This window comes from Heterocephalus glaber, unplaced genomic scaffold, assembly GCF_053883595.1.
Source record: "Heterocephalus glaber isolate CG9 unplaced genomic scaffold, H.glaber_assembly_v1.0 deba00001572, whole genome shotgun sequence".
Taxonomy (NCBI): domain Eukaryota; kingdom Metazoa; phylum Chordata; class Mammalia; order Rodentia; family Bathyergidae; genus Heterocephalus; species Heterocephalus glaber.
Window position 1 is genome coordinate 12,212,289 of NW_028258357.1, and position 21,909 is coordinate 12,234,197.

The 21,909-nt window shown below is 47.1% G+C and overlaps 1 protein-coding gene across 7 annotated transcripts; it reads left to right on the plus strand.

The window, feature by feature from the left end:
• Positions 1-3,609: 3,609 nt before the first annotated feature.
• Socs2 (suppressor of cytokine signaling 2) lies at positions 3,610-20,258 on the plus strand. Of its 7 annotated transcripts, none has more exons than XM_087192806.1 (3): positions 3,610-3,750; positions 16,885-17,241; positions 18,744-20,258. In XM_087192806.1, the coding sequence occupies exons 1-3, from the start codon at positions 3,654-3,656 to the stop codon at positions 19,199-19,201; spliced, it is 912 nt and encodes a 303-aa protein (XP_087048932.1). In that variant the 5' UTR covers positions 3,610-3,653; the 3' UTR covers positions 19,202-20,258. The 7 variants fall into 7 exon arrangements, with proteins under 7 accessions (XP_087048932.1, XP_021114129.2, XP_021114130.2 ...); XM_021258470.2 differs by lacking the exon at positions 3,610-3,750 and adding an exon at positions 14,518-14,813; XM_021258471.2 differs by lacking the exon at positions 3,610-3,750 and adding an exon at positions 14,913-15,218.
• The last annotated feature ends 1,651 nt before the right edge of the window (positions 20,259-21,909 follow it).

Below are 21,909 nucleotides of genomic sequence, written 5' to 3' on the forward strand. Positions count from 1 at the left end.
GGAGGCTAAGGTAGGAAAACTGCCACGAGTTCGAGACCAGGCAGGGTACATAGTGAGTTCAATGCCAGCCTGAACTAGGTAGTGAGAACCTGTCTCAAAAAATAAAGTCCTATCAGTGGAAGGTGAATTCCTACTGCCACCGGTCCTGTCCTTTCAGGAGTTCATGGGGAAACATCTCTTTCCCTTCAACATCTAGACCAGGTTATGAGGTCCAGAAACACAAGCCACGGCAGGGTCAGTTGCAAAGGGCTGGCTTGTTCCCACTGGGCTTTATTAACATCAGGCTTAGCTGGGCACAGTGGCACAAACCTATAATCTTAGTATGCAAGGCAAGGCATGAGGAATGCAAGTTCAAGCCCAACCTCGTCAACCTAGGAACCTACCAAGGCCCTATCTCAAAATAAGAAGGGGATATAGCTCAGTGCAGAGGCCCTGGGTTCAATGATCAGTAAAGAAAAAATAAAAAAGCCAGGTTTCCATGATTTCTTGCTCCCTAGGGCTCATCTATCACATCCCACATGGAAAGTATCCACTATTCTAGTCCTGATGTCACTGGCTAGTATGGATCTTTGTCCACATTATGTGGAAATCACGACATGGACTAATTCTGGAGTGAATAAAGTGAAAGTTTATTATATAAAAGAAACAGAGCTAAGTTGCCCCATAGGCGGCCCCAAGAAAGAGACAACAAAGTTGGCCATACCATCGACAGCGTAGCCTTTAACAAGGGATACATTTCATTTTCAGGCAGCCCCAAAGCAATGTCATTAATTATTCAGGACAAAGGTCTCAGGACAGGGTGAAGTTTAGTTACTGAGCAGGTATGAGTTTGAACACAGCCTAAAATGTGCCTAGAAATGTTGTGTGTCCCCCTCAGGGAAGAGGCCTTGTTAGGGAAAGGCATTATAATGAAGAGATCCTGAAGCATAGAGTCAGTTCTTAGATCCTCAGCCATCTTTGCTTGAACCAGTCCGATCCAGTTTGTCCATTCACATCCAGCTTCTTATCTAGAGGACTTCCATGTTGCTCACTGGGTTGGCGGGCTGATTTACTTTCCCCTTCTTATTGCCCAAAGTTGAGGCTCTGGCTTGTTCTCTCTCAGGCTGCTACTTCAAAGCTCTACCCCTACCCTGTCTCACGTGGAGAGATCAAGTTCCTCTGTACTGGGTCTCCCTGCCGGATCATCTTAAAACACACTGATGGCTGGGTCCCATCCCCTGCAACTCCGATTTAATTAATCTGGGCACCTTCAAGACACTGAGGCTTAGGGTGTCCCCAGTATTGCTATGTCCCTGGAGGGTTGAGAACCACTTCTGTACTGCCCCCTTGCACTGGGACGTGTTCAGAGAACTTCTGGCTGGCTGACACGCAGTCCCCATAGGGGGAGCCTCTATCATTCAGGGGCTTATCCTTGCCTTAGCTAGCCAAGAATGTCCTCGTCACACGGCACGACCACAAGGGAGAGCTGCTCTCGGGCAAGGTGGGGATGGTGTGTGGAGCAATGTCCCTCCTCCTGAGAGGATGGCCAGAGCAGCCTGGGTGGGAGAGGGAGGTCAGTAAGGGGACTGTGGGATTGTCTCTAGATAGACTTGGTCCAGTGGGAATCAAATAGCTCCCTAAAGCTCTTCTGAGAAGCAGGAACCCCTGCCTGCGGAGTGTTCCCCACACACCTAGTGTGTGTGCCCATTTGCCTCATCTGTCTGCTCTTCTCTGCCAGCAGAGCTGCCAGCCTGGGTACAACCTCAGATCAATTCTGCAAACATTTACTGAGCAAACATCTATTCTCTGACAAGCGCCATACTAGGAACTAGGGAGCACGCAATCGATGTGTTGTTTATCAACAGTCTTCTGAGAATGTTGACCTTCAGCAAGCTATTTGCCTGTTTCAGTGTTTTGATCTGCAAAATATGATCATTGTGCTCCTACTTGGAAGGGTTACTGTGAAATCTAAATGGGTTAATACATCAAAGCATTTGGAAGGATGCCTGGCACATATTAAATACTTCATAAATATTAGCCAGTATTGCAGTTCTTTAAATTATTATTATTTGCTATGGTCTTAATGTTTGTGTCCTCCCCTTCTCCCAATTCATGTGTTGAGGTCTAATTTCCAGTCAAATATTGCTAGGAGGAGTGATCTATAGGAGATGGTTAGGTCATGGGGGCAGAGCCCTCATAAATGGGATTAGTGCCTTATAAAAGAGCTCCAAGAAATCTCATTTGTCCTGCAGCCTTGTGAGGACACAGCTACAAGGCACCATCTTTGAAGCAGTGAGCAAGCCCTTCCCAGACACAGAATCTGCTAATACTCTGACCTTCAATTTCCCACACTCTCAAACTGTGAGCAATCAATTTCTGTTGCTTCTAAAAGATCTAGTTTAAGGAATTTTGTTATAGCAGCCAGCATGGACTAAGACATTGTCATTACTACTGTTACCAGAGTGAATAAGACAGATATAATCCTCCCTCTATTGCAACTTACAGAGTGATGAGGGAAACGAACAATTACAATAGGATGGTAGGTATGAGCCTACCTGGAAGCAGAGGTGTTGTGGGAATATTCTAGAGGGGCTCCCTGACAGGGACGGGAGTTTCTCTGAAGGTTTCTTAAAAAAAACAATGGTTAGCTCGGCATGGTGGTGCATGCCTGTAATCCCAGCACTCAGGAGGCAGAGGTAGGAGGATCACTGAGAGTTCAAGGCCAGTGTGGACTACATAGTAAGTGCAAGGCCAGCCCGAACTTACATAGCAAGGCCCTGTTTCAAAAAAATAAAAATGAAAAAAAAGAAAGAAAAAGAGAGAAAGAGAGAAAGAACAAAAGAAAGACAGACAGACGAAAGAAAGAAAGAAAGAAAGAAAGAAAGAGAGAGAGAGAAAAGTTTTGTTGAAACCAAAAAAAATGACTAAGTGATTTTCAGGTCCAGGACTCCAGGGAGAGAGAACATTCTTGGCAAAAGGATGTACAGTGTACAGGAGACGGAGGAGTGGCTCAGTGCAGAAGCAAGGGGGTCAAAAGGGGAGAGAGGGACACAGAGGGAGGTCACGTAGACCTGGCAGGCCATGGTACGGAATTTGGACTTGCTCTGAAGACGGGGGAAACACAGGTCCTGCATCTGAGCAGCTCCCAGTTAAGTGGGAGAGATGGACACACACAGAGCCTCCACACTTTCATCAATACTTTCATGTGAGACTTGAGAAGGGGCTCCACACTCTGCCTGCGGCTGAGAAGGGCTTGAGGAAAGAGCCAAGATGAAACACTCAGGTGCACCTGGACAAGCAGGGGACCCCCGCAGGCCACCTTGCCTTAATTCTCAGGTTCTTTGGGTCCAACATCATCCTCCACCAAGTCAGGAACCTCAGTGCAATCCCCAATGCTACTGTGTCCCTCAGCCCTCCCGCAATCCGTCCAATGGCCTGGCCCTATGGGTTGGCTGCCCCTATAACCCCTGATTGCTCTCAACAAGGGCTTCGTCATCTGACACGAGTTTGTTTGACGATCATGTTCCTCTGGTTAATTTTTCCCTGATCAACTTCACTTTCCACACCATGACAGCCAGAGTGATTTTTCAACATGTAAGCCGAGTCTGTCTCCCCCTGGGGCAAAACTATCCAATTTCTACAGCATCTTGCTCAACCTGCATTTCTATCCACTTATGGATAAACTGCGAGCTAACAAATGTCTGGAAAATAACTTCAGCCTCTTTGGAGAACTGAGGAGTGCTACAGGTAAACCTGTTTTTAGTACAAAAGGTATGTCAGCATCCCTTGTTAACTGTAATTTCATCAAACCTGCACTGTTGTTTTTTTTTTTTGATACCGGGGATCGAACTCTGGTTCTTGCGCTTGCGCAGCAGATGGCAAAACCACTGAGCTAAAGCCCCGGCCCTGTTCTTTCTTGAATAACCTGAACTGAGGTTGAAAGTCGGCTTAGGATTGTTAGTTGTAGGGATTACTTCCCTTGTTTGTCTTCCCAGGATGAACACTACATAGATGCTAAAATATGGCTAGAGACAAGGAAGGTTACTCATCTATGAAGCCCCTCACACGTACCAACTTCTTAGCCTCTATAATGTAAGATTCAGCCCCCTTCTTTGTCCTCCAAGGTGATTCTTTTCCAGTTTTATTTTTTCAATAGTCAGGTTTATTAGGGAATGATTTGCCTAAAATGAATTTTATCCCTGTTCACTATATAGGCCAATGAGTTTGGTTGTCTACAGCTATGAAACTGTTACTTTAATCAAGACATAGAATGTTTGTACCAACTGTCCATGTGCCTTGGTGTCCTTTACCCCTTTCATCTCCTGATGACATCTGATCTATTTTCCAGAATGTCATGTAATGGGATCATACAGTAAGCAGCTTTTCAAATATCTGGCTTCTAATACTTCACACATTCCTTTTGAGACTAGTTCAAGATTGTTGCATATATCACTGGTTTGTTCTTTTTTATTGCTATTTGGTGGTCTGGATATAGGGCAATTGATTGCTCTGTTAAAGTGCATGTGGACTGTTTTTAGCATTTAGCTATTATTAAAAAAGTTATGAGCACTCACGTACAGGTCTTTGTGTGGAAGTATGAATTCATTTCTCTGGCATAAATACCTAGGAGTAGTATCATTGGATCATATGATTAAGTATATGTTTAATTTTATAAGAAACTGTCAAACTGTTTTCAAGTAACTTTATCATTTTCCATTTGGACCTCTAAAAGAGTTTTAGTTGTTCTGTAAGTTTGCAGATATTTGCTAATACTACTCTCTAATTTTAGACATTCTAGTGGGTATATAATAGTATAATATCATGTTTTAATTTACATTTCCCTAAATTTATGTTAGCGTATTTTAATGACCTAATTTACATTAATACATATTCTTTGATGAAAGTGCCTACCAAACATTGTGATCATTTTTTGGTAGGGGGATACTGGGGATCAAACTCAGGATCCTGTGCTTACCAGGCAGGCACAGTGCCACTGAGCTAAATTCCCAGCCCATGATTATTTTTTTTTTTTTTGGTACCAGGAATCGAACTCGGGACCTTATGCTTGAGAAGCAGGCAGTGGAATCACTGAGCTAAATCCCCGGCCCCCATGATTACTTTTTAAAACTAGATTTTTAAATATCCTTATTTTTGAGTTGTAAAAGCTCTTTATGTATTCTGGATACAAGTACTTCATGTTTTTAAAATCTATTATAAATGGTATTTTTAACATTTTAATTTCTAATTGTTTATTGCTAGTACATAAAAAAATTATTTTTATATCAACCTAGTATCTTGAAACCTGGCTAAAATCACATATTTATTGTAGTAACTATTTGTATTTTTTATTCCTGAGAAATTTCTGTGTAAAAGATTATGCTGTTTGCAATTAAAGAAAGTTTTTCTTCTTCCTTTCCAATCTATATACTCAATTTTTTTCTTGTCTCATTGAACTGTCTAGGTCCTCCAATACACTGATGAAAACAAGTGGCAAACATGGACATTTTTGCTTGGTTACAAATTATAAAGGGAGCTGGGCATGGTGGTGCATACCTATAATCCCCGCACTCAGGAGGCTGAGGCAAGAGGATTGCTGTGAGTCTGAGGCCAACTCAGGCTATGTAGTGAGTTCAAGGCTACCCTGAACTGCATAGTAAGACAGTTTCAAAAAAACAAAAACTATAAGGGGAAAGTATTTAATTTTTCACCATTAAAATGATGTTATCATTAGGTTCTTTTTATTACTACTTTTTTTTCTAGTACTGGGGATTGAACTCAGGACCTTGTGCTTGGGAGGCAGGTGCAGTGCCACTGAGCTAAATCCCCGGCCCTATTAGGTTCTTTTTATAGATAAGATTTATCAGATTGAGGACCTTTCATTCTATTCTTAGTTTGCTTTTTTGCCTTTCCTCCCCTTCTTCCTCCTCCTCCTCTTTCTTTTTCTGTTTTTTTTTTCAACACCAGAGGTTGCATGGGGGCTTTCATATAGTAAGCATGCACACTAACCACCCCCAGTGCCTAATTTTTTTTTATGATGGGTGGATGTTGATTTTTCTTTTCTGGTTTTTTTTTTTTTGGTACCAGGGATGGAACTTGGGTCCTTGTGCTTGCGCAGCAGGCAGTGAAACCACTGAGCTAAATCCCCAGCCCTGAATGTTGATTTTTATAAATGCTTTTCTTGCATGTATTGAGATAATTATATTATTTTACTATTTTAGTCTGTTGAAATCATGGAGTTTACTGATTGATTTTTGAAGGCTGAATCAATCTTCCTTTCCTGGAATACACTCCACTAGATCCTTATATATTAGCCTTTTCATATGTTTCTGTACTCAGCTTGCTTATATTTCATAATTAAGTTCTCTGTAGTTTTCTTTTGTTGTGTCTCTCTTTGGTCTTCAGATAATGCTGGTCTCCTAACAGGAGCTCTTAAATGATCCCACTTCTATTTTGGAAAAGTTTATGTAGGGTAGGTATTATTTCTTCATTAAATGTTCATTAAATGAGGTCTTCCAAACCTGCAGCATTTTTTTCTTTTATAGAAATAGGGCTACACAAATTGTTCTTTTCTTCTTGAGTAAGCTTTGCCAGTTTGTGTTTTATTATTTTGTGGCGGTCTTTGTGTGAGATGTTGACATATAACTCTCTTCTGATTTCCCATTTGGTGTAGTGATTGTATTGGTCAACTTTTCATCATTGTGACCAAATACCTGACATACACAACTTAGAGAAGGAGAAGTTTATTTGGCTCACGGTTTCAGATATTTCAGTCGATGGTCAGCTGCTTCCAAGGCAGAAGCATCATGGAAGAGGGCACTGCAGAGGAAATCTGCTCCCTCATGGCAGCCAGGAAACAGAGAACAGGGGGAGAGTGAAAGAAAGATATACCCTTCAATGGCACATCCCACTCACCTACTCTCTTCAACTAGGTCTACATCCTAAGAGTCCCTTCGACTCTCAACTCAGCAGTGGGTTAATCCATTGATGAGGTTAGTGCCTTCATGATCCAATCACCTTTCAAAAAGGCCCCATGTCTGAACATATGAGCCTTATAGGGTACATTATTGAACCAAACTAAAACAGAGATTGTTTACTTATTTATTCATTTCATGTTATACCATTGCTGCTTTTGTCAGTTCAATACCTGATGTCAATGGACCACCATACACTTTACCTAACTGACAATGAGCATATGGCAGGGGAAAATTTGGGTGGTCGTGGTAGAGTTGAAAACATTGTGGACCTTGGGCTAAAAATATGTTGACAAGAAATCCTGGTAGTGTTGTCAGATAAATTTGCCTCTTTTAAGTATGGATTTTATAAATGGCAGGAAAACAAAGAATAAGTGGTTTAGGAGAATTTGCAGTAAAATAATTTTCCCATCAATAATTGGAAAAACCAAATGAAAAAATGGCAGAAGTTACTGAACTTACTGTTTTGATGTTCACAAAGTTATTTCTAAATTTTTTTTTTGTATTTTATAAGAAGCAAGGCTTTGGTGTTTATTTTACAGTTTTTGGGCACATACTGAAATGTACAAATATCTTGATTGGAAGTGTTTTAAAAGAAACCAGGAAGGATTCAACTTTCCCCTTCAAGTCTTTATCCCTGGACTATATTTAAATATGGTAAATAATTTTTGAGAACATGAAAACCTTGTTTGTTGGAACAGCACTCACAAAGATTTGACTGGTCTATTTTAAAGCCACTTTGCCATCCAGGCTTCTTTTCCGCTTAGAATGTTACCTTTGTTCACACTAAACCCTATACTGTTTTCCTAAGAACAATCTGTTTACAAGTACAGAACAAACTTCTTAACGTACTTTGGCTAAAATTTGCTTAGATGCAAAGGAGATATTTTTTCTATCATCAAAAGAGTGTTGTAAGAATAAAATCAGGTATATGCTGTAATGCAATGGGAAAGAGATTCCAACCATTTCACAAAGGCAAACAGATATTACGTTGCCTTTTACAACGGGGCCTGAACATTATAATTTTAATATGCCAGGCTAGCGGAAGAAGCCTGCAAGAGTGATCGGCTGGGCTATCCATGTGGAATGCATGCCGAGGTCCTCCCGTGGTGTGTGGCGGTTACTACTGGTTCTAGGCCCTGTCTTTTGAATCTCTGCCACATGCTTTTGGTTAAAGTTAGTTTCACCCATGATTGCCAACCTGGTTCACTGAGTGCTCTGGCTGCTGTTCTCAGAATTCCATGACTAAGCCAGGAGTGGTGTTTGTGATTTCTTCTGCCTGTCCTGCTTATCATACCATCACCTCAGGCCTTGACCTTTGTGAACTTCTCTGGAAAGTCAAATATATCTAGAAGCTTAGGTCTAATAACACCATAACCCACTCTTTGGGAGGTCATGGAACAGAGCTTGGAAGGCATTCAAATGAGAAAGAAATGTAAGAGCTTGTTCAGCTCAAATTTTTCAGGACACTGGCATGAGAAAATAAGAATCCAGTGAAGGTAAGGGACTCAATCAAGGTCCCTCTTTCTGGAAGCCTTCCTGGACTTCCTGAGGCGGTTGTAGTGTTTTTTCCCAGCTGCCCACAAAACTATTCTGTGGATTCCCCCCACATTTCACTCCCTGCTAGAATTACCCACTGATGGGATCTCTCTCACCATCCTTAAGAAGGCGGCTGAGTTATATTTGTCCACAAGGCCTGGGACATTCTAAAAACTCCAGAGTGTTTGTTGATTGAGTGGATCTCTCACATGCTCTTTACTAGGTACTATTACTGTGGAGTCAGCCTCATGGAGATTATGGAAAATTCCAAGATAGGCAAGTTCCTCTTACAAGGAGACCAGAGTGAAGGAAGGGAAAGCCAAAGAGTAAGCTGAGAACCACATCTAGGAAGGGGAAGATGGAAAGATGAAAGGGATCCTGGCCAGAAGAAATGGTAAAAGCATTTTAGTTTTCTTATTTGAGGACAGATTAGATTCATTCATTCACTCATACATCCAAGAGCTTTATATGAGGTGTCTCCTGCAGCCCGGGAGAGCTTTAGGGACCGGGCTACCACAGTAAATACAATACAGTACCATAGGACAAATGGATAACCTTTATAATGTTCTGTAATAGAAAGTGTTAGAAGGAAAAAAAAAGATGGGGAAAGAAACAGTCATTGACAGAGGTTACTATGTCACATAAAGGAGAGGGAAAGGCTCTCTGAGTAAAGACCTGAACAAAGGAACAACTCCATGGAAAAATGGAGGAAAGAGCACTACAGAAAGAACATGTGCAAAGGCCCTGAGGCAGGCTCAGTGCATTGAGAAACCAAGATACTAGAGGGTCACAGCATCACGGGAGAGGGAGAGGAGAGAAAAAAACTACACTGCACTGGTGAAATGGTGTCCTTTTCAGCAACACAGTCTTGGACTGATGATCCTCTTGACGACACAGACCAATTCCAGTACAGCACTCATGCAACTTGGTAGGCGGACCTTGGTCTACCAGGAAGGAGAGCCTTAATGGAGACCATCCACTCCCTTACAAGGGCTCCCACTGGAGGTCAACAGGCCCCAGGGATTCACAGTAGACCTTCAGGTGATCAGTGAGCTCCCAAAATCTCTGACTACAGAACATTTCTATGCAGAAAAAAGTCTTCAATGTACCCTGGACACACAGAAAGCCAGGCAGGAACACAGAAGAATAAAATAGGTGAAATGTGAGAACTCAGCCTATTAAACACGGAGGAATAGTCTTCACTTCATAGAGAAACGAGCTTCTCCCATTTGTCTTGGTGTATTCAGTCTTTCAGGCCTTTTGATTTTCCCATCTTTGGTAGACATTTGGGGAGGGGGGGATAAATAGCACTAGTGCTCAGTGTGGGGAATACAGTGAGCAGGAGGGCGCTGGCCTTCCAAAGCAGGGAGTCGCTACTCCGCTAGTGTTCCTCGCTGCCTTGAGGGAACGGGACATCGTGTTGACAGATCTTATGGTTTTTAGGGGAGAGAAGAAATTGGAATCTCTTTGGAGTGAAATCTCTAGGTTTTTAGGTTGGCTCACATTTTTTAAAAAATCCTGGCACATCAAGCACAACAACCTGGAAAAGTCAAATACGGCCCCTAAAGGCAGTGGTTTAGGGCTTCTGGTCGCTAGATTTTACCAGAATTTCCGAGAGATCTGTGACTGAAGCAGCACTGACAAGCACTCTCCCCGAGCACGGCTCTCCACTTCTGGGAGGCACGGCTGGCCATCTACTACGTGGCTGCGTCCCAGGAGTCCAGGGGAAAGCACTTCCCTTGCTTCTCCCTGTCCCCATCCCTATTCAGAGCACACAAACCAGTGGCAGGTGCTCCTCTCCCTTCGCCCAGAAAGGGTCTTCTGTTACTGGGGTGGAGCACCGAGTAGGGCACTGTGGAAGGGAATTGGTATGAGCAGCCCCTGATGAAAAGTAGGAGGGGCTGGTTAAAGCAGAAGGCAGTTCCCTTCTTCGCCTTCTCAATTCACTGCTCTGATCCCTCCCCTAAGTCCCTCCACACTCAACACACTGCACCCCTTGAGAATGCCTTTGAGTACAAGTTACAGAAACCCAATCCAGGTCAGGGAAAAAGAAACTCTTTGGCTCCTGTATCTGAGAAGGCCGAGGGCAGAGCAGCTTCAGACACACCGGAGCCAAGGGTTCAGGAATCTCGCCCTCGCTCAAACCTCAGCTCTGCAGTCTCCTCTGTTGCCCTCATTCCCTGACAGCCTCCCATGGAGAGGTAAGAGAAGGTGACACACATGGTCATTACAGAGGGAAGAGACTGCTTCTCTTGCAGCATTTACATCAGGTTCCTGAAGAAAGCCATCTTGCTGGTCCTGTGGAGGCTGTGACACTGACTCTTAGACGCGTGTCTAAAAGCGGGAACTGCTCTGGTGGTTTCCAGCAGAGTGGGTTCCAGAAGCACAGGGGAGTCAGGACGACACCACACGTGCGAAGGTGGCAGGGACACAGAAATTCTAACAGGAAGGGGTGCTGGACCCTAAGTGTACCTTCAGCCCACAGGTGCATCAGACTCAATCACCAAAGATCATCCTGCTGCTCCTTCTCTCCCACAAAACGAAAGCATCGTCTCTGCAACTCAGTAGATGCTCAGGGCGGAGCACTTCTCAATTCCAGTACCGGAACACTGGCATTAATTGAAAAACCAAACCTGGCCAGATCGGGCCTGGCACACCTTGGCCATTCCTCAATGCAGGCAATGGAAGAAACTCTCCATTGAAAATCTCCTCTCTCCCTTCCTCACACTGAATGAGAGTTCATCACTGCAGCCGCAAACGCACACCACCAGGGAGAGCAGAACACCAATAATGGAATCACTCTTTTTTTGCTTTTGTTTTTCCGTACTGAGGATTGAACCTATGGCCTCTGCGCTGGGATCCTATCACATTCCTTCTATGTCATTCCTGCCCCTTTCTTTTTGCTTTATTTTGAGACAGGTTCTTACAAAGTTGCTGAGCTGCCCCAACTGGGCTCAAACTTGCGATCCTCCTGCCTCAGCTTCCCTGAGTGCTGGAAATATAGGCGTGTGCTACCACACCCAGCTGGAATCACATTAATACTCTATAAATTTTAAAGCTAAATAGGAAGCTCCAGGGAATCGATTCCATGAAGTTTATGTAGGCAAATGCAAGACAATCTTGCCTATAGGGAGAAAAACCCAAAGCCACTGAGACTGAAAGGATGCTAGTCAAAGTAACTGATAATCTTTATTGAGTATCTGCTAAGTGCCAGGGCACTTTACATAGATTATCTCATTTAATTCTCATAGCAGCCCTGTAAAGTAGGTGCCATTGTCATCTCCACAAGAGATTAAATTCTTTGCCAAAGATCATATATGTAGCAAGTGGTGGCAGGGGGAGGACTTATGTCTGGGAAGCTTGACTTTAAACAGTGCTAATACCTTCACTCATTCATTCAATGATTGTGTGGAGCACTTCCTACATGCTAGGAGCTATTGGAGGTGCTAAAATACACCAGCAAACAATTCAAGTCCAAGCACGCGAAGCTTACATTCCAGCAGAGGAGGAAGACAGAAAGCTGGGCAGATGAATAAAACAAAAACTAAGTCAGACAGTGATCAGGGTTGAGGAAAAAACCAGAGCACAAAAGAGAAACAAGTGTGTGTGTGTGTCTGTCTGTGTCTTCTCAATGGTGTGATGCAAGATCTTGACCTTAAATAAAGAGCTGAGGAAGTCGAGGAACAAACCATCCTGAAACCTGAAAGAAAAGCCGGAACCGTACAAGGAAGAGCAGATTCAAAGCCCCTGGGGAGGAAGCTAGGGCAGGCTGTTATAGGAGAGCAAGAGGCCCATTGTGGCAACAGCCAAGTGAACACAGCCAGAGAGGATGGGGTCAGATTGGTCCACAGGACTGGACCCTGTAGACCTTCTGAGGGGCTATTACAGATTGGATCTTCAATGTCCCCCGGATGCCACGTGTGGAAGGCTTGGTCCCCAGCCTCTTGTGCTTTTTAGAGGAGGTGGAACTTTTAAGAGGTGGGGCCTAGTGGAAGAATGCTGGGCATGGGGCATGGCTTGAGGGGATATTGGGACCCTGGGCCCTTCCTCTCTGTGTCTTTGCTTCCTGGCCACCATGAGCTGAGCAACTGTGCTCTGCCCTGTGTTCCCCACCATGACATTCTGTCCTGCTACAGGCCCAATGCGACAGGGTCAAGCATCCATGAGCTGGGCTTGTGAGCCCAAGAAAATCTTTCTCCTTTATAAGGTTGTTTATTGGAGGTGTTTGTCATGATGGCAAAAAGCTGCCTAACACAGGGACTATTAAGGTTTGTCTTTTGCTCAAGTGCAAGGCAAGCGTTTGGGTTGGAGGAGGGGAGGGCTGTGACATGACCTACTTATAGAGAATTAGCCTCTCTACTCCGCTAGGAAGAGGCTGGGGAGGGACAAGCCAGCCTTTCAACACACTGCTGCAGTCTGCTGGGCACAGGTGAGGGTGGCTTGGGCTGGCGTGCAGCGGACATGTGACAAGCACTTCACTTTGAGCATATTGTGAAATCAGAGTGGAAGGACCAGCTGGCAGATGGCACGTGTGATGTGTGCAGAAGGGAGCAGGCAAGGATGACCCTATGGCTTTGGCCTGCACAACTGAAGGCTGGAATTCATGTTTTCAGAAACTGGGAAGCATGCAGGAAGAATGGCTTATTTTTTGTTTTGTTGTGTTTGTGGGTGCATGTGTGTATGTCTGAGACATAATGAGTGGCCATGTAGACCAGGCTGGGCTCAAATTCATGATCCTACTGCCTCAGCCTCCTGAATCCTGGAATTACAGGAGTATGTGTGGCATCATGCCTGGCTTGTTTTGGTTTTAAGGGTGGGAAAGGGTCATCAGGTCTCAATTTGGGAAGTATTGAATTGGAGACACCTAGCAGACATTCAGAAGGTGATGCTGAGGGGCAGGTCTGAAGCTCAGGGAAAGAGGCCCTTCAGGACTGCAGTTCTAAATGTCCCAAACCACACTTTGTTAGAATAACTGAGGACAATGACTCGTGTGATTTTGGAAAAATGATGACTACCAAAGTCCCTAGGAGAGTACCGAGGAAAGCCAAATGTAAGTGTTCACCCGTATCCTGGACCTTAGAGACAGCTGTTTCCCTTTCTCCACATTCCCTTCCGGTTTTGCCCACAAGCACCAAATAATTGCATAATATCGTAATCATAGCAAAGGTACAATTTCATGTTCTACTTTTTTTTTTTTTCACTTGACAGACGCCTATAGACATTTTCCCATGTGGCTCCTGTATATGTTTCTAGAATGTTTCAAAGGTAAACAAAATGCTGGGGGTTTCAGAGAAACATTCTAGAAGTCAGTCAAGAATCTTACCTTGGTACAAAGTTTGGTGTGCCCTACAGCTGCCATTGAGCTTACTGTCATGTCGGTGGCTAATGATTCTCTGTTGAGGTGACTTTGAGTTAGGCCCAGAATGAGGGCAGCTTGTCCTGGCTGAGCACAGCGGGAACCCTTAACAGCATCTACAGAGGCCTGGAGGAGGCGAAGGACAGCACAAAGAGAAGGGTTGCTGGGAGGTTCGTTACAACTGACAATTTGAATCTGATCTGTTCATTCATCTTAATCCAAAACGTAAGCCTAGTTTTTACAGACAAGACTAGTGGTATTCAGGAGAATCCTAAAAAGGGAAAATGACTTGTGCAGAATTATTCATTTATTTAGAGGTTTTAAATTGGCTCCACTGGCCCCACCAAAAAAACAAAACATGGCTCCACGCACGCGACTCATGGTTAGCGGAAAAATGCCCCATCTCGGACTCACCTGCCTATGGAAAGCAGGAAAATTACTGAGAAAAAAATCCAGCCAGGCTGGGAGCCAGCGCAAACTTCCTCCCAGAGCCGGCAGAGGGGGCCTTAGGCAAGCTTTGCGAGCCGCGCCTCCCCACACCCTCTCGCCTTCCTCGCCCAACTTCCCCGGAGCCACTGCTTCGACTAAAAATGACCATTGACATTTCAAGCTTTTGGGCAGTGATGCAATCGAATAATTCAAAGAAAAATGGTTATCGAAATTTTGGATCCTGTTTTCCCATGAGTGCTAATGTTTTTTTTTTTTTTTTTAAATAGGTCACACTTAAAGTAGGTCACGTTTCGGGGGCGGGTGTGCAGGCAGGGAGATGAGTTTCCACTAAGGCCAGGTGGCTTCCTACGGGGTGAGAGGTGAAGGTCCCGGGCAGGGTAAAGGTGCCGGGATCCTCCCCAATTCCGGGTCCTGGAGCGCCCCTTGTGCGGGGTGTGTGTGTGTGTGTGTGTGTGTCACAGCATCGAGCGCCCCCGGGCGGGAGCGCCGAGACGGCCTGGCACCACCCCGGCGCTAAGGTAAGGGCGCCTCCGGAGCAGGGGCACGGGTGAGCCGGGCGGGCGCGGGGTTCGGGCGGCGGACGGTGGAGCGGAGGGGAAGGGAGGAGCCGGCAGGGCTGCGGGGACGCGGCGAGCCGAGGCCGGCCGGAGGAGGACCGAGAGCGCCTTAAGGAGGCGCCTTTCTCCGCCCGGGCGCAGCCTCCGCCACCCGCTCGGGTCCCGGGGTGGGCGCTGCGCCCGCCACGCAGTGGCCTACCCTGGCCCCATCAGTGACTTGGGGCGGGAGGGCCGGCTTTCCGAGGACCTCAGCCTCTGCTGTCCCAGGCCGTGCGGCCCGCAGCGGGTGGGAAGGAGGGACCCCACCCCGCCGGCGGAGGGCGAGGACCGTCGCGGCTTGCTGGCCCCGGGAGCTCAGCCGACGGGGTAGGGGCCGGCAGCGGCCGCCAACACGGGGTGGGCGGTGGCCGGGAACTTCCCCCGCCGGGCCCCGGCACCCCGAGGTGCGGAGTCGGGGCAGGGCGGAGTCCCGGGGTGCACACCGCCGCCGCCGACTCCGCGCCCCGGCCCGGGTCCCAGGAAGCCTGCGCATTAGCACGGAGCCTCTTTAACGCGGTCGCGGGGGCTGCGGTCACGTGAGGCGGATTCCTGGAAAGTTCCTGGAAAGCGGCCTCCGCCGCGGCGGGGCGGGGCGGGGCGAGGCGCGCGCACTCGGCGGGGCGACCGGCGTTTAACTCTTCCCGAGTCTCGCAGCCGCCGCGCTCGCGGGCCCTGGGCTCTCCTCAAGCATGAGCCTCCCCGCCCGCCGCCACCGCCAGCACTGCGCGGGCCGCGGACCGTGCGCGCCGGGCCTCCGGGCGCGCAGCCTCAGGGTCACCGGAGCCCGGAGCGCGGGCGCCCGCGGCAGGTACCAGCGGGGGGAGTCCCGGGGCGGGGCCCCGGGATGGGGAGGGCGGCGGCCGCGGGCGCGGCGGGTTGCCCGGGCTTCCGCAGTTGGGGCGCCGGACGGAGTTAGAGTCACGGCTCAGCCCCGAGCCGAGCCGGGGACACCCTGCTCTCGCGGGTTCCTGCTCGGCGTCGGGAAGTCTCCGGAGTTTTTTGTCTTTTCCTCCCCGGAAAGATCTATAATCCTAATAACCTGATCTCCCGCCCCTCCCCGCCAGCCCGCCTCCGCCCTCGCCCCTTCCTCCCTCCCTCGCTCCTTCCCATCTCCACGGTCGCCGCCGAGGGGAAAACCGGCTGCCGCCCTGGTGGGGGTGTCCTAGCCGGGCGCAGGGAGCTGGGCGGAGGCAGTGATTCTCGGGGCTTTCGTTCGCCCGGTGCGCAGAGCGCAGGGCCGCTCGCATCCCTGGGCATCTCGTTCCCAAATTAAACGTCAGCGGGAACCCCGGGCGGACTCCCCTCCTCTCCCGGCTCTCCGCCCCCTGTCCGCCGGGGAGGCTGTCTGGCCCAGAGGCGGCGGCCGCCGGGGCTGAGGTAAGAGCTCGGCATTGGTCGTTTGCGCGCCCCGCCGTGCGCGCCGCTGCCCGCTCGGCCCCGGCCTCTCCCCGAGCTCCTGCGGGGGCTGCGCGCTCCGGCCGATTCCTCGACAGCGCCCGCGCCGGCCATAGCTGCAGCGGGTGCGGATCTGGGAGCCACCGTCTCGACGCGCGCGGGGTGGGGGGAAGCGAGGCAGTCTCCCGGGCCGGGATGGAAATGGGAGTTTGGGGAGCTGTTCTGTTCTTTTCCTTGTAGAAATGTTCTACTTGACCTTGACGAGGGCTTAGCCCCCACTACACTCGCAGGTGACTAACTGGCCTAGGCTGCGAGTTTGTGATTGCAGCCTGCAGCCTTGGGCGGGAAGACACCTCGCCCCCTATCCTGCCCCCACCCCCCGGTCTTGTGCCTTGGATCCCTCTCAGTTTTCATCCATCTTTCTCCAGAGCTGGGCCAGGGCCGTAACCGGATGCTTGGGGTTAAATCGTGCAGGAGCGCAGACTAGGCAGAGGAGTCCCTGGGATTTTTCACGTCTCCGTGTCCCCACCCCACCCCACCCCATCCACAGGGGTCCTGTTGGGACTGACCCAACCCCCACCTCACTTTCTCTTCGCAGGCGATCTGTGGGTGACCACATCTGCGGGAGACGTTACCATCCGTCCTCCAGGACTTGGGGAGAAAGAACCGGTAGCTCCGCATCCCCTCCCGCTCCGCCACCTTTTCGGACACCCCGCGGGCACTCGATTTGGGGTTCCATCTGACTTCCAGGAAGGAAGAGCTCCTCTGACTCCAGCTTCGGTGGCCACCTGTCTTTGCCGCGGTGACCCTTTTCCCATGACCCTGCGGTGCCTCGAGCCCTCCGGGAATGGTGCGGAAGGGGCGCACAGCCAGTGGGGGACCTCGGGGTCGGCCGAGGAGCCGTCCCCGGAGGCCGCGCGTCTGGCCAAGGCCCTGCGCGAGCTCGGCTACACAGGTAGGGAGCGGACGGGGCCGGACGGGTGCGGGCGGCGGGACGAGAAGATCGGGTTGGGAATGTCACGGACTTCGCATGTCTGCTTCAGCGCGGGGGACCACAGAGAGCGCTGCTTGTGCGCTCGGCCCCGATCCGTGGGAAATGGGAAAGGAAAGTGTTTCTCCAGGGACCTAGAGGCTAGGGGGAGGGCAGCGCGCGAGGGGGGCTTCTTGGACACTGCCTCTTCGGGCACTGGAAGTTGCACTGAGACGGGCGCTCGCTCGGGCTGGAAGCCAGGCTGGAGAAAGCGCCCGGCGCCTCCTTTCCTGCAGGGCGCACAGGCGGCGAGTGGGCGCCGCGCTCCCTGCAGCCCGGCTGCGTCCGGCTCCCGGGCGGGGCCGCCACTTCAGCCCGGGATCCTGGCACCGAGGGCAGGGATCAAGGGACGAGAGCCCCGCAGGGAAGCCTCCGCTCAGTGCAGCGCCCCGGGGACAGCTGGTTCAAGGGCAGCCCTGCGCCGCGCGCGGTTCGGCGTCGAAAAGGAAAGATCTTTGTAAAATAGCAGGACCATCGGGCTTTACAGATCTGGATCCTAAAGCTTGCGTTTGCGTTGAAGTTTCAGTAGCAATAGGCGGAGGGAAGAGGGAAAAGTTCCGCCCTAGGGGCTTCCGTCTTTGTTTTCGGGCCTCTGGCTTTCCCTTGGTGGAGAGGCCAGCCAATGACCGGTATCCCGGTAATTTTTTTCCGGGGCGGGGGTGGATGTCGGGGAAGCACATTGTTCAAACTTCTCCAATGCGCAATGTCTCTGAGTCATTTTTGAAAATGAGATGGGCCAGGGCGATGGCTGAGGCTGATTAAATGGAGACCAAATGTTGTGATTGAACTTGAATCAGGGCAAAGTCCTAGAGTTTAGCAAAGATTATAAACTTGAAGTACTAATGATCGGTTGGGGCTTCGAATTCTCAGTGAATAATGAAATGGTTGTAATCAGAGCAGTTAACAGAAGCTATTGTAGGAGAGCTTGGACTTTTAAAATAGAGCCTGCTGTTCGCAGATTCTTCTGGGGGTCTGTGTAAGGGAAGCACCCACTATCCAGAAAAGTTGCTTCTGATTTCACTCTACTGGAGTTAGGGTTTGCACTTTTATTTCTAACTTCCAATACATTTCTTATTTACTTAGTTTTTGTTTCAGTTAAACAGTGCTAAAAGTATAATGCTTTGTTAGTGTGTGTCATACTGCACGTTCTTTTGGCTCAGAAGAAAATCTTAAAGTAATTTAAAGAGGGCCTATAGAAAGTTACTTTAGAAAGAAAGAAACCAGCTCATAGTTTGTGTTCATAAAATAAAGGGGACTCAAATTTTCATTGAAATGCCTACCAGAAATATTTGTGGTAGCCCCCTGTAAGCTCAGGCACATGTATTTTTTTTGTTTTTAGAGCTAGCAAAATTACTGCCAAGTATATACCCTGTTCTAAAAATTAGTAACTATTTTACCCTCTTTTCCTTTCTGAACAAAAATCCCAGGATGGTACTGGGGAAATATGACTGTTAATGAAGCCAAAGAGAAATTAAAAGAAGCACCAGAAGGAACTTTCTTGATTCGAGATAGTTCGCATTCAGACTACCTGCTAACAATATCTGTTAAAACATCAGCTGGACCAACTAATCTGCGAATTGAGTACCAAGATGGGAAGTTCAGACTGGATTCTATCATATGTGTCAAGTCCAAGCTTAAACAGTTCGACAGTGTGGTTCACCTGATTGACTACTATGTCCAGATGTGTAAGGATAAGCGGACGGGCCCGGAAGCTCCCCGAAACGGGACCGTTCACCTTTACCTGACCAAACCGCTGTACACATCAGCACCCTCCCTGCAGCACCTCTGTCGACTCACCATTAACAAATGCACCGGTACTGTCTGGGGACTACCTTTACCAACAAGACTCAAAGATTACTTGGAAGAATATAAATTCCAGGTGTAAGTGTTTCTCTTTTTCTAAACATGCCTCATTTAGAGTATCTCCGAATGCAGCTATGTAAAAGAGAACCAAAACTTGAGTGACTACTCTGGAACCCTGGACAGAATCCTTGCTAAGGACAGCTGAAGTCAATCTAATTTAAATGCATGAAGAGGCAGCTAGGTATTTAAAGTTCCCTTAGATATTTCCACCTACCTGAGCAATGCTTCCTTTTCTAAGGCTGATCAAGACCAATTGATCCATTTAAATTCAAAAAATAAAATGTCCCAAAGTAAAGGCCGAGGGAGTATTTTATCAGAATACCTTGCCTTTCAGAAGTTCCTTTGCAATAGGTCAAAGGTCTAAGTTCCAAGCTCCACACACCAGCAAAGAGCTCCTCAAAGAGCTCCCGGTGCAGTACTGAAGAAGGGAGCAAAATCAAGCTGACACAGGTGTGACTTCAGTTCTGAATGCCTGTGGGTCAGTCTGTCTTAGGACATTTTATATTTTACATTCTGATGTACCTAGGAATTTTGTTAAACAGATTGTGCTTGTGTTTATCCCTCATTTTATGCAATTAACCAAACCAACCAAAACAAGTAACCATGCAATCCTGTATTTGTCTTTTTACTACATGTATGAACTCTTTCCTGTGAATGAGTACTGTAGTAATCCACTTTAAGGGAGCCTTATTTCAGAAATATTTCAAACTGGTGCAAATGGAAAAGACATTCTCTTTTCCTTTAAGGCTAAAGACAAGAATGTCATGCTATACAGGTGCAATTCAATCCCTGTTCTTAGAAAACAATGTAGATATAGACGTTTTACCTTTTGAAGTAGCTGTGTCCCAAACTGTTGCCATCTATGTTTTGTGTTTTTTTTTGGAAATGGCTTTAGAGATTTCCACGTTGTCCTTAAATTGTCTAACCAAGGACATCAGCAGTTATCTCCCTTCTACCATGACTTTGATTTAATTTTCTTCCATATATAGGGGGATATCTGCCTGTTTTTCAAAGTGTTTATTTACTGCTGTTACTATTTGATTAGAATATATTAAATAAAAGTAAGCCTGATTTACAAATTGCACTTATTACTTTGAATTGTAGAGAAATACACTTGCGTGGTAATAGAGAGCTGCCATAAAACCTGTGTCAAGTGACATAAGCCAAATATTCAGCAAAAAGTAGAACATAACTCGCCATGCTCTAAAGTGCAGGGCTGCACCCACCCTATGCATTTTGGAAAGCATGGTTTAGAAACTGCAAGAATTGCCACATGGCCTGGTCTTTTACAAGTTGAGTAGGCATAACGTTGAGGCCCTTTGTATTTCCAAAAATGTGATTTAGAATCTACAAAAATTGTGTCACAGCCTGGTCTTCTACAAGCTGAGTTGACACAATGCTAAATAAAAATTAGAAATTTGATGGCCACTTTCTCTTTTTGCCATGGTCTCATAACTGTTAGGAATGTACTATCTTTTCTGGAATCCAGACATGCATTTTGCCGCTTTTTCAGAATTGCCTGCCATGGCTAAATACTAGAACGTTTCATCAGAGAGGTGAACCTGGTATATTCCATATGTATCCTGAATGAAGAGAAAATTCAATTACAAATTATAGTAGACATTGATTCTCAATCTTACCTTATTTTCATGAAGAACTTGAAAATCACGTAAGTTTGTGCCTGTAAGGAGAAAAGAAAACATACTGTGCATGCAAACCGAAGAGCCAACCTGGGAAGACCGTTAGTTAAACTCTAAACTTAAAAGTTTATTGTAGCCCAAAATTTGAAGAAGAGCTGCACTTTCAGACTCTGGTCTGTGACAGGTGCTAAACTTTTCTTTAAGATATTCAGATTCTGTGCTCCTCCACCCCCACATTTGTCTAGTGTTGCATGTTTGTCTGGTAAAGCTTTCACAAGTGTCGTTGTAGGATTTCTTTAAAAGTCTTTTGCATTTCGGTTCTCATTGTTTGAAACTTTTGCATTTTCTTACTTTTTGGAACAGAGGAGGCAACAGCAGGACCCGAGTGAATACCTATGGGGTTATGGGAGGTTCCGCATGCTCGCTAGTGAGTGACTTAAAGCTGGAGGACAGTCCAGACTTCTCCAGAGTATGCCAGAAAACTGATTTCCTCATGTTTCAGTATCCTAAGTAAGTTGATACGCATCAGGAACCCATCTGTGTTTTTTTGGTTGGCTCATTTACAGTATCTTTTATTTATTGAGTTCATTTTGCACCAGGCTCTGACTTGGCATTTTACGTGCATTATCTTATTTAATCTTTGCAAGGACTCAGTGAGCAAAGTCCAGTATTATAGGAGGGGAATATTTCTGCATTGATTCGGATGAACAAGTTAAAGCAGGTTGTAAAAGGAACCCTCAGCCTTTACTGCTGCCTCCACCAGAGGAGTAGAGATAAATTAGTGCTGTACTCTGGGAATCTAGTCAACCAGGCTCCGTGTCTCCCCGCCACACACACTCCTGAAAGGGGAGCGCCTAGTAACTGGCATGAGAGTTGGTAGAGAGAGACTGACCCTTCCACTCGATGGCTGCTAAATGACTCCATTTGACAGCCCCGTTTTACATGGAGTGGAACAGAAAAGTTAAAATCCACACTTGTTTAAATGATTCTTAATTGAACTGGAAAGTACTCAGTGCAGGGCCATCTGGAGCATTAGTAAGGATCTTTATTATTGTTGACATTAGTGAAGAATGTCATGTACAGGATTTGT

Coding starts and splice junctions, on each gene's coding strand:
- Socs2 (XM_087192806.1), top strand. CDS start 3,654: ATGGATAAACTGCGAGCTAACAAATGTCTGGAAAATAACTTCAGCCTC. Junction 3,751..16,884: donor ACCTGTTTTTAGTACAAAAG/GTATGTCAGCAT, acceptor TTCTCTTCGCAG/GCGATCTGTGGGTGACCACA. Junction 17,242..18,743: donor GCGCGAGCTCGGCTACACAG/GTAGGGAGCGGA, acceptor CAAAAATCCCAG/GATGGTACTGGGGAAATATG.